Consider the following 17,361-nt stretch of genomic DNA (forward strand, 5'->3'; position numbering starts at 1 on the left):
ACCCATTCATTGACAAGACCCATAAAGAGCTGGTGTTTAGTCGCCAACTGCGGTAAAAGGCATAAAGAGCTGATGTTTATCCTCTGTCAGGGTTTTCTCTATTATAATATGCTTATGTATTATTTTTTTTTATAAACAAATTAAATTAAAACTATAATTCAATTGAAATATGAGAGAAAATGAGTAGGGGATTGTACCTGTAATGGATTGTAAATTGTATACATCCTTGTAATCATAAATCAAGAATTAATACTCTTGGGAATACAAAGGGACATCCACACTTGTAGTTGTTTCATAACAATTTTTTTTTATGTAACTTTCACATATTTGATTTATGTTACACAGAACACATTCTAGGTTTCCTTGGCCCGCTATTTAACCAAAATTTTCCGATACAGACCCGGTATGTTTCCCATACCCGGTATGTTCTTCGGTACAATGGCTTCGCTACAAAACCTGTCAATTTCGCACAAAGAGTTGGTATGTTATGCGCTATTTCTTTCTCTTTTTTGAAATAATGAACATACTAAATTTATGTTAAATACATAAATTTGACTTTCAGAAATTGGCGCCAAATAACTTCGTCTATTGCAGCCTAGGAGTAATAATTTTTTAATCACCTTCATTACATATTAAACTTGTGTTATTCTAGTTAAGTGTAATTACCAACCACCAGATACATTTGTCAATCAGTTAACGTACGTAAATTTAAAAGGTGATATAATAATATTTTCACGGAAGGAAAACAAATAGGTTTTGTATTTAACATAAATTAAATACGTCAAAGTTTTAAAAAAAAGGTGATTGCCCAGTATGTTATCCGTTTTGTATAGGTTTCCTCTATTACCAGTTTCTTCCATATAATTTGTTTCATTACTTACTTATTTTATGTTAAATAGCTAACATACTAGTTGACCTAAAATTTATGAAAATCGGCATATTTCCTGGCACAGCAACGTAACTCCCCAATTTTTGGTATTGTACTTACAACCCCTCAACTGTAGTAATCATTCTACTAATTTAATCTTCTTTCAAACTTCTACCAATACAAGGACCAAAGGGGCATCCACGGAATAAACATACCTTGTCACAGATGAAAAAAATAGTAATCAGATTTTCATTGCTGTGTTACAAAAAAAACGCAAAAGTAAGGGACGTAAGTGAAATTTTGTGCAGCTCAGTGGATGCCAGTGAAAGTATCAGAAACCTCAGGGGAGGTTTGTGACATTATTCATATTTATTATTGTATTCGTTCCGAAACATCAACTAAATAAGCAAGCAAACTAATGTGTTGACTACTGTTCGGGAAAACCTATTCCCTCCAACCCCCCAAATTCGTGTAAAAGAACCTGTCCGTGGACACCGTGGGAAGGCAGTGTCCTTGTGTTTGGCAGGGATAAAGTTAGGCGGTGTACCGGAGGAGATTAACCCTTGCGAATGGCTTCTTCGTCTTCGGCCGGATCGGCCAATACTGCGGTGTGGCCTACATTATATTGCAATTGTGGTCGAAGCTGTGCGGTTCGTGCTGTCTGGAAGTCTGAAGCAAACAGGGGGCGCCACTACTATCGCTGCGCTAACGCCGTGGTAAGTTCTTCGGTATAACTGATACTACAAATATTTCGGATTGCTAAGGTAGTTGTATTGCAGAGGCCCTGTCGAACGTTCATTGGCTGGTGTGATGAGTTTGCAAGAGCAACGGGGTTTCAAGTTCCCGATCCCGCCCCGTCAAGTACCGCCCCCGTTACCAATACATCGGCGGCAGAGGTGTCTGCCGTCATACATGAACTAAGAAGCATGCAAAGGAACGTGACGATCCTTAACATTGCTGTGGTAGCTGTGGTGGCGGTTGTCCTTGTTCTGGTTCTGAAACCGTGAATTAATGTGTTGCCGGTGATTGCATTCCCTCCGAACACCCCCTGTACAGTACTGGACTATCTATTCCATAACGATAGAATGGGCATTTAGGCTCGTTTAAAGGGTCTTGTAATTTTGGTTGCTGGATGAAAAGGCATTGCCTTTTGTCCATCCGTTGTAAACCGGTGGTTGCCGCATGTGCGACTAAGTTGGCCCAACCGGCGCAGTGTTACTGTGTAAATGGTGATTTTGCGTTATATAACATACTACGTTTCCGTATTTGGTTTTTGTTTACATTGTGCATCATGTGGGGAACCGAATTGCATGTTCCCTTTGTCCCCCGAAATGTCTGTGCGGATGACGTACTAGGGATCGTTGATTCATCGATGAACAACACTAGTCACTGCGATGGCAACCGCTGCGTTGGGAGTGTATGTACTTCAGCTTAGCCAGCCAACTGAACACCCAGAAGCTTACGGCCAACCAATTCGGATGTGGCACACAATTGTGTTGTTTTATCACAGCTAAATGTGTGGAGTTGAACGACGAAACAACTTCTTACTTATATATTTCGATTTAAGTACCTCCGCTTACATATCCGACAAATGGTGCACTCCTAATTTTCACGCCTTGCATATTATCATCCCCTAACCCCTACGGCCCTACCCTTCATACGCTTACAATCAAAACCATGCATGGTACGCCCAACAACAGCAAGGGCCATGAACAAGAAACCACCCACCATCCAAATATGATGTTGAACAAAAAAATTAAAAGCACACCGTTGTACCTGCGACCGTTCACTCGAAACGCTCCACAATAAGACCAAACATAGGGTTTAACGAGGCAACCGTGGTAGCTACCCTGAGAAAGCTGCGGTATTTTTTGCGCCGCACAGTTAGGAGAAGGCTGTCTATAGCATCTCTGTCTTCAAACGTGATCTCTACAGCTGATGGATTCCAGCAAATGGTTGCGGTGTGAAGGTTGTCCGCAATGGCAACGTTGCGTGTCATACTGGCGGGATACCCCTGTTCAGCCAGAAACCGTGTTACAGACCAGTCTTGAAAGTTGGCGCCAAAGAGGATCCAGACGTCCGTATGGAGCAGGGGTTTTAGCCCGAGGAAATGTGCAACAAATTCCTCCTTGCCCACAAACCAGGCATTGTAGGTCATGATGTAAAACGCCTTCAGGTTCTGCATAAGGGGGAGTGGACGACGGCGCCACTTGACCAGCGACCGGAATACTTCCTCGTTCGCAATGGGGTTGCGAACGGGGATGCAAGACACCAGCATCGACTGCGGAAACTCCGCTCCGGGAAACCTGTCTAACCGAACCAGCGCTTCCTCAACGATCCACTTCACTCCAATGTGGTGAAGTGGTAAGACCTCATCTTGAAAGTAGCCGACCATGCCTCCGTTGTGGAGGACATGTATTTCAGGAAGTCGTCCAAGTGCCATGAGTCAGTCTGCAAAAGCATTATGTTACATGAACTCAGATGGTCGGTTCAGGGCTTACAACATACAGAACGAAGCGAATCTTTCGTATACATACATGTTACAGGTGGTAAAGAAAGATGCGAACCTTATAGAACGTGGTTGTAGAAGCTGAAGCGGCATGCAATAGCGAAGGCTGTTGTGCGAAACCAATGCGGGGGTGAATGGGCATGCAACGAAGATGTTTACTTGTGTGAAGCTTTTATAGGAGGAGAAATGGATGACGCACCTGAGTTTAAATGGAGGAGATTGCATTGCATCGACTGAGTGGTTAACAGCAGTTTGGCCTCTATAATGATTCCTTTTCCGGACTACGGTTAACGAACCAAAGTTAGGTTAGTGCGATAATAAGTCACAGTTGGCATTGCATCTAAATTTTTATTTGGGATAAATACAAGAACCAAATCGCATGCATATTTATGAATTGCACTACTCCGCTGTACAAGACCAGCTGTGGACGGGTTCGGTAGGGATATGAGAACAGAGGACCCATTAACGTAAACAGACATGTTTTTACGAAAACAATAATATCAATGATGTTTGGAAGGAAATACCAGCCTTTTATGTGTTTCCGACAAAAACTCTACAGGGTAGACGGATGTTCCTTCTACAAAAACATTTGGTCGAATAACAATGCAACCGTTTTCGAAGAAAATAGCAGCTGGATGAAAAGCATTCCTCCATTACAACAAAACAGTACCCATTGTTCCATACACAAGAACAATGGAAGGGATAAAAAATACATTTTTTTAATAAAACGGCAGCTCTTATACAATTCGGAAATTCGTCCCTCTTTTTTAATTTTAGAAGGTTAAAAGACCAGCTCTTTAAGTAGTTCCTACTGCAGTAAGTGTTGACTACCCGTTTTCCGCAAAACACGTTATGAAGTTGGGATGACATAAAATGCCAGGCCGTTCTCGCATAAAACACCGGCCATACTTGCCTTTCCTCCATTCAAGTCAACAAATACGTTTCCTACTCTAGGTCGAATGGGGCCAAGCAACAGACTTTTTTTTTTAAATCATAATACATTTGTATCACTTACTGTATCTTTTGCTCTCTATGTTGGATGGGAGCCTACGGAAGCGGTAGTAGGAGTTAGTGGGTTAATAAGACCCAACTAGGTTCACCAACTGGTGTAAGGCACAGCTGTTTTATTTTTTAAGGCCGCATAAAATTTGGCTCCGGTGGTGATCATACGAGCCACATGGCTTACAACGAGCTCATGTGGGACAGCAAAATTGCCTCGCTTGGTGTGTGCGGTTGGAGAAGCCTTCACAATGGAGCTCATGACAAGACTGGCGCCAGTCTTGCTTATATTAGACAACCCTTCACAGAGTTGTACGGTTGGCAGATGAAGAACGGTCGAACGTCAAAGTTGGCCCAGCTTTAACTCACATTCCAATGTCAGTTTTCTTACTTTTTCAATGACTACTGACCATGGCCCTTCACATATGCTTTGGGGTGGAACACTGGCGCCTGGCGGACGAAATCGCCATTGGACTATGGCGAAAGGACGAAACCTTTTCCCCCCCCCCTCAAATTTAGTCCGATATTTAGCGGCCATATGCACTGTGCAACACATCAGCAAATTCTTTTTCTTTACATTTCATAAACGTAAGTGTTAGTATTTCACATTTCGCGCCTTGTGCAGATTAGCGAAAGACTTAAAGAGTTGGGTTCATTGGTGAAATGGGTTTCTGTAACACAGATGTTTGCAAGGGTAGAATGAGCGATGTTGTTCATTTTACTTTGTCATGGTCCCCAACGAGTTGACTCCGTAAATTGAAATTTACAAATTCGCCTGCTCAATCATTCAAAAAAAGTTTCATTATGCTCCTTAATTATCCAATTAACACGTCCTGTGCCCGGGATTGTATTGAAAATGAAAATAATAATTTGACATCTTTTTATATTGTGGTACGGAATAATAAATAAAATATATACAGAAAATTTGAAATAAGTGATGCATGACGCCCATAAAAAAATGTAATGTTAAATGATTTCGGGTCAACCCGTGGTGACCCGACATGACCGATTTACGAATTAAAACTAATTTAATAAACACATCTTCATTTCCTTCTTCGTTTATCATGGTACAACTCTCACTAAATATGCGAAGTTGGTTTGAAGTTGACAAGTGGAAGGGTAAATAATAGGAAAGCATTGTCAAACTTATTAGTAACACAAAAAACTTAGCTGTTAATATTTGTAGAAGTTAACTTAATCATCTTAAATAAAAGAATATTGTTTAACTAGCAAATAAAAGGGAAATAATGTCATGCATTTAAAAGATCAAGAAACATGGCAGTATTAAAATCCAAAGTAGTGCGTACAATAGTGTGATAAAACTAATATTGGTATGGAAAGAATTTTAAAATGGTACCATTAGAGAACATTATAGATCGGTACAGAGAGATTATACACTCCACATTCAAAAAAGAAACATTATACTTTAAGAGAAAGATTCATATTTCTTCTACTTTTAATGTCTCTTTTGGGATATATGCCCCTTTTGATAATTTTTTTGTCATTTTTTGCATATTCATCCGCAACATTTGCTTATTGGTTTTCTCACATATATCTTCTTCATCTGACTTTCTTTTTTGCCCAAAAGAGGTATGTGATGCTGTGAAAAATTTTCCCCAAATCTAAACAAACAATTTTGTACTGTTTTATTTTATATTTTTCCTGTCACTACTTCTTCATATTTTAATTTTTGGGAAAATAATAGACTAAGGTTGACAACAAGATGAGTGGTGATTACATGAACAATTTTTAGGCTAACAATGAAAGAATTGTAACTACTTTTCCCTCATAAAATAAATAACACCATTATGCAGATTACCAACCCTTTTTTTAAAAATTTGTTATGTCATAATAGGGTGATAGTACTACAATAGAGGACAACAAAATCTAATAAATGAAAATCGAAGGTAAACGAGGATCAGGAAGAAAAAAATGATGCTTATTAAATTAAACAATAATCAGAGTCTCTTAATTTGTGGATAGGTAATTATATTTTAATTTATATACAGTTTATTAATTGTGAAAATTGCTTACAAAATGGAGATTGTGGATGACGTGTAAAATAATTGTTAGGGCTAGCGATTTCGAATTCGAAGATAATATTTTATATCTCTTCATTCAACATTTTGGATCACTAGCTTGTATCCATGATAGGTAGTTAATTTTCATGGTTTTACTTATAGCAAATGATAGCTTCGACATAAAGAAGTGCAAAATTAGATTTCAGAATCTTTTACTTAAACTGGTTCTATATGACTTACTCTTATCCCTTTGTATTGCCCATAATGATAGATAATGTAATTAGAGTTTGAGCTGATTGTTAGGCATTGGACCCGACACGTGCAAGGACTTTTTGGCTAAAGAAGTTAATCATATTTTGTTCATTTCACTAGCTAAAACAATTGCACTTTTCAAAGGAATGCATTTGGCGGTGGAAGTTAGTATTGAGGCTTTCAGCTTAGACTGTCACTCTACAAAATATTATTACAAAATTCAATTTTGATTAAGAACACATATTTGCAATCAAACTAATTGTTGGATTTCAAATTGCATATGTACATTTACAAATATGCCAATTCATGTTTTCATTTGAACTTGCTATACATATTCTATAACTATTTCGTTAGATAATGTTTTCATCTATTTCTAATGCTATTACACATGATTTAAATGGATAGATTAACTCGCTATTTCTCTCAAAAAACAAACAAAAATATGCAAGTTTGTAAATTTTTTTTTGGATGTTGGAGATAGTGACAGGTTTTTTGTGGCTTTCTATATAGTTTATAATTATTACAATTTTGGAAACATTAGCGCTACTCTTCATTTAATTACAACTACAACTATGCTACTATTAAACGGATAATGCACTCATAATGGATTCCCCATCTTTTCTGGGTTGGTATCATTACGTACAGATAATATTGGTTAAAATTTCTTTTTCCAAATATGATATACTTGGGTTAACTTTATATATGAAATTTCTTTTCACAGCAAATTGTAATTGTTTTTATACTTATTATTTTTCGTATATTTCTATTCATTATGTATTTTAACATTTGTTGCTATGTATTTAACTAATGTTGTACACGTCCCTGGCTGTGCGTTGCACAGCCGAGTACCTCTACTATGAAATATGTTGACGGGTTATTTTGATATCAAATATTAACCCGTGTCACATAGTAGTGTCATTGGAGCTGTGGCAACCCGTATTCGTTTATCGTCCGGACAATCCATTACAGGTTCCTTTTCAATTTTAGCTGTTAATGTCCCAAAATTGCGGTTTCTGTTTTTAAATTCAAAATTTTTCATCTTTTAGTCTAATCCCCAATTTCCCCCCTTGCCATAATGAAACGTTCGGAGACATTTTAATTGCTTACGACGCGCAGGTTGGCCACCTGTTTCCTTAGGCGTCCAAGTAAAACTGAAAGGCCAATGAAAACATGCTTAGCACACGCGCCGTCCGTCACTGTAACACATTTTTCCCAATGTGCAACCCTACTTAGAAAGTACAAGGGCATTGCACGCCCAACCTGGCCACAGCCGTTCAAATTTCTCGCGAAGAAAGACGCCTACGCACCTACAAGGCCGCAACACTTAACGGCAAAGCTGTTCATAATCGCGGGTGGGGCGACAGGGATTTTGTGATAGGCTGCGCCGTCACAATATTCGTCCAAAATCCAACTCCAACAGCCGTGCGATGGGCAGGCTCCATCGCTACCGGCCACCGCGTGATGAACAACACTCGCAAGAACTGCTGCTTGATCGGAAAACCCACATATCACACATTTTCCTTGCACAGGGGGTAAATGTTGCAGAATCAATTGCTGCAATTACTTGTGCTTATTTTGCCCTAACTCCTCATTTGGTTTATACGTACATATAAATGGCTGAATTGGTTGTACATTAATGCACAGGAAGTCTATTCAATTTATCCTAGAGGGTCGTCAGTCGAAATTATGGAGTGGTGGAAGAGGCTGCCTCGTAAGGTGGCCGCGAAAGTTGTTAGTGCTGGGTTTGGGGATTTTCTGAGCCACTTGCCCCTGGCCGATAGGGATAGGAAGTTGCCTGTCGCACTTGCGGAGCGATGGTGGGACTCAACAAACTCCTTCCACTTGCCTTTCGGAGAGATGACACTTACACCCTTGGACTTCACCTGTATAACCGGTGTTGCAGTGGGCGGCTTGCCCATTCCGTGGGATTACAATGTTAGGGAAAATGCCAATTACATCAAGGAGCAATTGGGTTGGGTGCCAGCTTTTGCTTCTGCCGGTGCCATCAGAGTTACCGATATATTGTCATTCTACAAAGACAAGGCGATTGACGAGAACGACGACGTCCAGCTGGCACATCTGACTAGAGCTTTCTTTCTACACATGCTTGGCCGCACTTTACTTAGCAACACGGCCGAAACAATTAACCTGTGCTGTCTGCCTGCGCTGGAGGACGTAGATCGTATAGGGGATTATAACTGGGGAGGGGCGGGGATGGCAACCTTGTACAGATTTATGTCCGCCGTCTCCCGACGCCTGACGAAAAGCCTTGGCGGCTTTTGCTTCGTTTGGGAGGTAAGTCCAGAATTGCCTTCACTCTGTGTCAATTCCACATTTCCATGTTCCGTTACATAAACTTTTCTGTCAGTTAGTGTTCATCTCGAACGGTGGACATAATTTGTACGACCACGTGTAGGTGTGGGCTTATGAAATTCTTCAGTTAAGTCCGTATAAACTCAAACAGGACGAGAGGGACGTATTGCCCACAATGTGGCGATGGCGCTCGTGTAATAGAGCCAACCGACAATCACCGTCTACGGTCGAACATTTTCGCCGCGCAATTGACACCATTAACCCGGAAGACGTTAGTTCCCGTACTTAGAACATCCATTAGTTTCTACCGCTGAAGTGTTATTTTAATGTTATGAATTTGTTCCGCCTGTTGAACAAACCAAATGTACTTACGCAAGTATCGAATTGTGTGTCATAGGTCAACTGGCTGCCCTTCCCTGCAATGGCATTGCCGAGTCGGTATCTCAAATCCAAGGAACTAACTGCAACGAGATTGCTTTTGGATGGCCCCATGGGAAGATTTTACTACCTGGGCGAGAGGGTTATTAGGCAGGTGTATGCAGGTGTATGTGCAAAGCAACCTCCCCATCGGCCATCAGATATGTACAGCACTGATACAATTTCGGGAAACAGGCTACATGATGTGCTTCATGGACTGCCCATTGCAAGCCTATACCCTGATCCCCCTCCATATGCTACGTATGACGAGTTTGTGCGCAGCAGGCTAATGAAACCAATGACTTCCTCCACGTTGGCACCCAGTGGGAAGGAGTGCGTAATTCATATGTGTGACCAGTTGCCACTAAGTGAGGCTACAACACCGTCACTGAAACATCCAATTAATTACCCTCCCTGGTCTGTTTTGTGCATACAAACTGATGGATCACTGGAGCAAGAGGGCATTCACAGAGTTGGTGGCGATGTAATAGGGTTGCCTCTTCCATGTGCTGTTGGTGATGTGGTATGGCATTCTTCGTATTGTACTTCACCCGCCATTTAATTTGCGCAATTTGTGTTAATACACCCATTTGTTCCCGCTTAGGTGCCTAGACACTGGTACGAGGACCTGCTTGTTCAGTGCATGGGCCTGAGAAAGAAAGTCTTAGAAAAAAGTGCAGAAATATTTCGTTTGGCATCCAATGTGTCGGACAACTCACAAGTGCTGGACCAAAGGCTACGTCAAATACAGGTAATTTTGGAAACTGCATTCAAGCTCCAAAAGGCGACAGGGAAACGGTGCCTTCGCGGTGGAGTTGGTGGACGGGAATCATGTGTTTGTAAGCGTCCGAACACAAGTGCCGGGACGCAGACATTTACGGATGAGCTTGGTAGAGGCAAAGCTCACGAATGTCAGCGAATTCATAATGCCAAAGGCTGAGCACCCATGGCCCCTCCCCGCAAACAAGGATGTGTAGCCGGAGGAATGAGTATGCAAACTACTTGGGAGTCCCCACCAACAAAGCCAAGCTGTGAGCAATCGCCACGTGTGTTGTGTAACTCTGACAATTTTAAACTTTAACACAGAATATGTTAACAGTTATACCCACAACTAACTAATTTAGTCCTGTTCTTATTTTTCGTCTGTCCCAGATTGTTCTTCACCTGCAATTGAAGTTTGCAGTGAAATTAAATATTGGGTTAATCGCACTTTATCCCCTTTAAGTATAGGCCGTTTCTCACTTTACCCCCCAACGTTTGTTTTTCCTCAGTCTACCCCAAAAACTAACAGTCAACTCTAATGCACATAACGGAATATTGAATAGACAATAATATCCTTATGAAAACACTAAACAACCCAAAATACCCATATATGCTGGTTTATGAAATGCAAGTTTCCAAAATTACCCCGGAATAATAGAGGGAAATTTCCCTCCATCTGGCACGGGACCAAAAAAAAAAAAAAAGACCAACTCTTTATATACCCATTATTGAATAAAAAACCAGCTCTTTATAACTTTCGTCCATTATACTCACAGAGTACCCATTTTTCTTAAATACTAATTTATTTGTCGGATAACATAAAAATAAACCCGTTGTTGAATAAAAGAGCCCCACTTTTCAAAGCTTTTGTTCATTATAAGAACAGAGTACCCATTTTTCTTAAACAAAAATTTAGTTATCGGATATAATAAAAATTAACTCGTTGTTGAATAAAAAACCAGTTCTTTATGGCTTTCCTCCATTACAACAGCATAGTACCCAAGGTGCCATAAATAGAAATTTATTTATCGGATAAAATAAAAATAAATCCATTATTGAATAAAAGACCAACTCTTTATACTTTTCATCCATTATACTCACAGAATACCCAAGGTGCCTTAAATAGAAATTTACTTGTCGGTTAAAAATAAATTTAAATCCATTGTTGAAAAGTGCCCACATGCATGTCGGTTCTAAATAAAAAAAAATAGTTGTTTAAACTCTTTCTAACTTATTCAGGTATAGAACCAAATTAAAGACAATATTAACAAATTATTAATGAAAAATTCTTACATTGTAATTTGAGTAGCCGTAAAATCTTCTTTCCGGATTTTCAAGTGTCCAAGAGGTGCACAATGGTGCCTCTTTACCACATCCCCACATTTTTTGGGGTGATCTTTCAACATTATTTGAAACACTTTGTGACATTTTATGATGCTTTTGGTTGACAAAGAGAAATTTTAGGAACTTTGGAGAGAAATTTTAGGAACTTTGGAATTTGCTAAAATTTATGAGAAAAATTGGCTGCACAATACCACATTTTATAGAACCCAACCAACGGCTAATACCAACCAACGGCTCTTTGAGGGAAAAAGTAGGCTAAAAGCATCAGACACCATTGAGGGGCATTTTTGTCAGCTAAAACCAACGGCCCTTTTCGTATGGCAATTTTGAAATCTTGAAGTTTTTAACGGTGCAATTGCTGACGGAGGGGGTAAACTGAGGAAAAACAAACGTTGGGGGGTAAAGTGAGAAACAGCTTATACTTAAAGGGGATAAAGTGCGATTAACCCTTAAATATTTACAACAAAACAATTTAAATGAAACTTGTTGTTACTATAAATCTTCACATTTAATGCATTACATTTTTCCAGCTTATTTATATCATGACACAAAAGCCTTTTGTATCAATGCAACACGATATATAAGCAGGGTTTCAATTCACTGCGCTAGTTAACCAATTTCTCATATACAAACAAATTTACTAAAATTAAAATAGCGTATTTCAAAGTTGCGCTTCTGTTTCGAAGTCAATTACTCTTAAACAGCTAGTCCTTAACTCATATAATGGAACAAACCCGTAAAGAACTAGTATATTATAGCAAACAATTTATTTTGTTTACTTTAAAATGTTTCATTTATATTAAATATTTCAAAAAATGCTAGTTTTCCTTTCGTAAACATCTCTCATTCCATATATTTGAATTGTATTTGCAAATTTTTAAGTATTTAACAAAATACTTCAAATATTTATAATGAAATGTTCATACAAAACGTGGTACTTCATTCATGTAATACACAAAAGCCATAAAGAGTTGGTACTTTATGGGACATTTCCTTTTTAAACTATTTTTGACTTATATTACGTAGATAACCTACCATTTTTTTGTTTCATAACAAAAAAACTGTACCATTTTCTAAAAATGGTGCCTTACTCCCTAATCCAGCTTTACTTCATGTATTACTCTCTAAGTTTGTGACATTGTTGTTAGGCTTCAGTAATCACTGTAGATGCCTTTTTCCCCAACTAAATGGTAAATAATAATCCCCAACATCACTAATAAATCCCAACTTCATACCATATATTTGTAATTTTCGCCTTCATGATGTCAGCTAAGGGACCCAATAACTCAAAGGCAACGGAGGTCAGTCAAATTTTTACAACCTCAGGGGGTGCCACTGAAAGTGTCACAAATCTCAGGGGAGGTTTCTTAAATTATCCCTAATAAATATATTACAAACCACATCGTAATTGATAGTTATTGGCTAATTAAATATATTAGTACAAATGTATTAGTAAAGTTACTCGAACTAATTAATAATTTCTATTAGTACATTTGTATAATTAGTAGTATAATTTATAATATTAATTATATTACATAAATTAATATACATATATACATATAACTGATAATACCATTGTTATTGGTGCACTGAAGAGACGCATAAGCATTGTGAGCAATGAAAGTAGATCGGGAGAAACAGATGTTACTGTTCCTACACCTGAATGGAACGATGGGCAAGAGAAAAGGCGTTGGGCCTTTTCGGTCATTGGTTTGGATAGCAATGAGAGGAACAAACAGCCCATATCGTAAAAACAGTTTATAGCAGCAGCGTAAGGCACCAGTTTACAAAAGCTGGGCAACTGAAGCTGATTCCCAAGTACCCACTAAGGAAACGTCTATCCCACCAAGAGATTTTGCGCAACATACGCTTCCACTTAATTTCCTATTTACAAAAAAGGAACAACTTTGGTTCCTCTAATAAACAATTTGTCAACTACTTACTCTCCTATTAACCTATAAACAACAGTTACCTGCTTCTGAGGGTTGCTCGGGATTAAGGTTCGTATAAACTGTCAAAAAGGCTTACTGGCTTGACAGAAAGAATATTACCCAAGTGCAGTAGCACTATTTGCTACTGCACTGCTTACGACGCAACCTTCGGTGGAACTACAATGACTTACCCATGGCCTAGCAACCTTGAATACTCTTCACCCCACCGATACATAACAAAAGACAATCCCTCAAGCCGGTGTTGCTCTGTAACCTGTCTGTCGTCACGGCTGCTACTTCCATGCACAACCATACCATCTCTTTCAACCTCTGCATTTCACACATTGTATAAGAATATATAATAGGATTTACACACGCAACAGCAGTGAAATAAGAACAACAATGCCATTTACCAACAGGTACTGCATCAGTACAATGACTGTTTACTACCTTTCAGTGGCTGTCGTCATAACACCTTACAATGGCCCATGACACATTCAAACTTACATTATTTACACTTCAATGGTAACGGAATCACATTTTTTTAAACACCACCACAACCTGTACCCAGCATACCCCCACATTCACGAATACCTTGTAGCCTTCTCATGCTCAAAACAAATTAATGCGAAGGAAAGATACAAACCGTTCCCCTTCTACAGTTTCGTACTTGTTTCATGGAAACACTACTCTTGCACCTCTACTCACCAAAACCTGCCTTATTTATTGCGTAACTGCAAACCGAAGCAAGGCCTCCAGTAGTGCCTCATCTTTCTCCTGGACTTCTTTGTTGGCCAACTGTGTCCCTTCCACCGCTACCCTGTGGTTGTGGTACAACCACAGGTCCTCTCCATTCGCCTGAGTCGCTCCAGCCCGTACCAATTTCAAATGATTTTTCCAGCGAGTCATCCAAACAATTTTCCATATAATCATCATGAACTGCTGTGTTGTGCGAATTCTTTTTGTATGGGCATGTTCGTTGGTTGTGCCCTGCTTGCAATCTTCAACCCATATATCACATGTCAAATAATTTGTGACTACAAGTAATCACGTCAACTAAGCACAATGCTAACATTACACCACTTCAACTTTCTTGCATTGCCAACAACTTTGGATGCACATTTAATTATGTTTTTATTTGCTACTGTTGATAATAAGAACGAAAAATACCCACTTCTTCATTATTACCTTCACTGTCCACTTCATGTATTATATCAATTAACTACTGTATAACTACGTATGCAATTCCGATAGTACCTGCAATGACCACACTTTCTTTTCTTCTTTGCTTCTGCATGCTTGTGATCACCTTTACACCGTGACACCCTGGGATCTAACAGCCCGAATGTTCTTCTACTTCTATCGTTCCTCACTCTTGAATCCATTGCAAATCCGTCTCCCCCATATCCCCTGTCAATCCACTTCTCCTTTAGGTCCACGGAATGCTTGTCAAACATCTGCTGCAGGTCATTAAACGCGTCATCCATGTAGGAGGCATAGTAACACATAGTATTACAGCTGGACTTTAAAGTGCCATATCTGGCCATTTGTGTCAGTTGTTCGTCTGCAACAAATGCTTTCATTCCATTATTACTACAGTAAACTCCCTTTGTCCACCGCTTCGAAATGCATGCTTCTGGGATCCTGTTCATTCCTTCTACCACCATCACGCGAAACATGTGAGCACAAGGAATCCCCTTTGACTCGAATTTCATGCAAGAGCAGATTAGATTCTCCATTGACCTATCATAATCCACCCTCCAACTTATTCCGTGTCCACCATATTTCGAGTAATAATACGTACGACTCCCTCCATCCTCGCTCCAGCCCTCAGAAATTAGAAGTCCTTGCCTGTTCAAATGCTTCCTCACCATGAAGAACACATTCCTTGTAAACACCTCCGCTGCGCTCCACTCTAATTCGGGCAGGATTGTGGTTAAGACTGGTTTTGTGTTTTCGCTTGTGTGAATTGCTTTGCTCTCAGTATGTCGAAGCCACGCTATTGCCAAATCAAAACTTCTAACGAATTCATATAGTCGCATTTTTTCATTCAAGTACTCATTCAAAAAAGCATTCATTTTCTCACACCTTTGAGTACTTCTCATACCTGCAAAAAAATTACCGCGTAAATAGGCCTCTGCCCATAACCTTCTCCTACGGTATAACTCCTTCACCCACTCATTCTCTACCACCCCACATTCATTAACCAACCTAGCCCACCGATCCTCAAACTCAAGAGTGCTACACTTTCTCTCCATCAGGTTATACAACCTGTTATTAAACTCCTCGCAGCGAATATTACTCCGTGCATTTCTATGCAAGTGCCACGAACATAGCCTGTGACAAGCATCTGGGAGAAGATTCTTTATGGCTCTTCGCATTGCACTGTCCCCATCTGTCATCACTGCTACTGGCTTTCTACCTTTCATAGCCTCTACAAATGTACTTAGCACCCATTCATATGTTTCAATCCTCTCATCTGATAGCAGGGCACAGCCAAAAATAGTACTGTTCAAATGGTTGTTTACCCCTGCAAGTACAACTAGTGGCTTGCGGTATTTATTTGTTTTGTATGTTGTATCAAACACCAATACATCTCCAAATACACTGAAGTCCGCACGAGATTTAGAATCTGCCCAAAACAACCTTGCCAATCTTCCTTCGTTATCCACATCATATTTATAAAAGAACATCTCATCGGCATCCTTCTTCGCTGCCAAGAACCCAAGTGCCCCTTCTGCATCGCCATTAAAAATATCTTTTCTACGTTCCTCGTCCATTCGGTTATACAGATCCTTAATGCAAAATCCCACGTTACTATACCCTCCAGCTTTGATAACAAAATGTTTCATTATCTGGCATATTCTGGCCCCAACCAACTTTAGACTTTTTGCCTGCGCATATTCTGCATCGCTCACTTTTCTATGCGACCTAATGTGTTGCACACTTGCCTCTGATGCCAGCGGGTGATTGTGCTCCATAATGAAGCGTGTCACCACATACTTTACCGATTCTATGTCATATTTCACGCGAAAGCAAGCCCCACACCCGGTTCTTGTGATTGGTTTTGCTTCTCTTTTCCGGTCTTCATAATTAAACCACTTTTCATTCCTATAACCTTCACAGCAACATACCCATTTTCTAAATCTTGAAATGCCATCTGCATCTCGTTTGCCATTACTTTTACGAATCCCAAATCCGCTTAGTTTCGCATACAAATTATAGAATTCCCCAGCTTCTTCTTCCGTGTCAAATGTTAATTTCATTACGTCATCCACGCCTATTGCGCCCACCAATTCATTGGCCTCCTCATCTTCGTGTCCTCCTATTGAACCACCGCTTTCTTCAATGAATGTGTGTCGGTCACACTCAGGTTCTTGGTTAAGGTCAAATGACCTTAACCTGCCGCAACCATCCATCCCCATTCTTCCGTTCTCTGTTTCCTGCACCATGTCATGAGTTTCAAAGTTATGGACAAAAGTACTCACCTTTGATTTCTCTACTTCTGTTCCACGCCGCTGCATTCTTTCACCACAGCTTCGGAAGGGCCTTCCTCAGATATATGTACCGTCACCGCCTGCGCCTGAATTTACGCCAGTAGACACCACCTCTGTCTATTCCGCCTTGACTTCTTCTTTACCAAATTTTTGCCTTCGTCCGACCTCACCACCTGTCTGCAAACACACCCATCACTGCGGGCCCCAACATGGCTGTGTGTTTAGTACCTATTACGCTTCCTCTTCGGTGGCCCCACCATGGCTTTGTTTAGTACACAAAGCTTCGTCTTCGATGTTTTATACAACAAAACCGGCACCGGCGTGTTAATTTTTATGCTTTCCGATAAATAATTTTGTATTCAACGAAATTGGGGTCTCCTGACTGTCTGATGGACGAATGCCGTAAAGCGCTGGTCGTTTATAAGACAACCGTTTTAACTACATTTTA

General features: G+C 39.9%; 1 protein-coding gene across 1 annotated transcript; it reads right to left on the reverse strand.

Annotated features, from left to right (window-relative positions):
• Window positions 1-13,603: 13,603 nt before the first annotated feature.
• LOC113780628 (protein FAR1-RELATED SEQUENCE 5-like) lies at window positions 13,604-16,940 on the reverse strand. The gene is made up of 2 exons (XM_027326410.1): window positions 14,654-16,940; window positions 13,604-13,746 (listed from the first exon to the last, which is right to left on the reverse strand). Exons 1-2 carry the CDS (start codon window positions 16,938-16,940, stop codon window positions 13,604-13,606), a joined length of 2,430 nt encoding a protein of 809 aa, XP_027182211.1.
• Between the last annotated feature and the right edge of the window lie 421 nt (window positions 16,941-17,361).

This window comes from Coffea eugenioides, chromosome 8 (genome assembly GCF_003713205.1).
Source record: "Coffea eugenioides isolate CCC68of chromosome 8, Ceug_1.0, whole genome shotgun sequence".
NCBI lineage: Eukaryota > Viridiplantae > Streptophyta > Magnoliopsida > Gentianales > Rubiaceae > Coffea > Coffea eugenioides.

Coding starts and splice junctions, on each gene's coding strand:
- LOC113780628 (XM_027326410.1), bottom strand. CDS start 16,940: ATGCAGCGGCGTGGAACAGAAGTAGAGAAATCAAAGGTGAGTACTTTT. Junction 13,747..14,653: donor GTACTATCGGAATTGCATAC/GTAGTTATACAG, acceptor TGTGAAATGCAG/AGGTTGAAAGAGATGGTATG.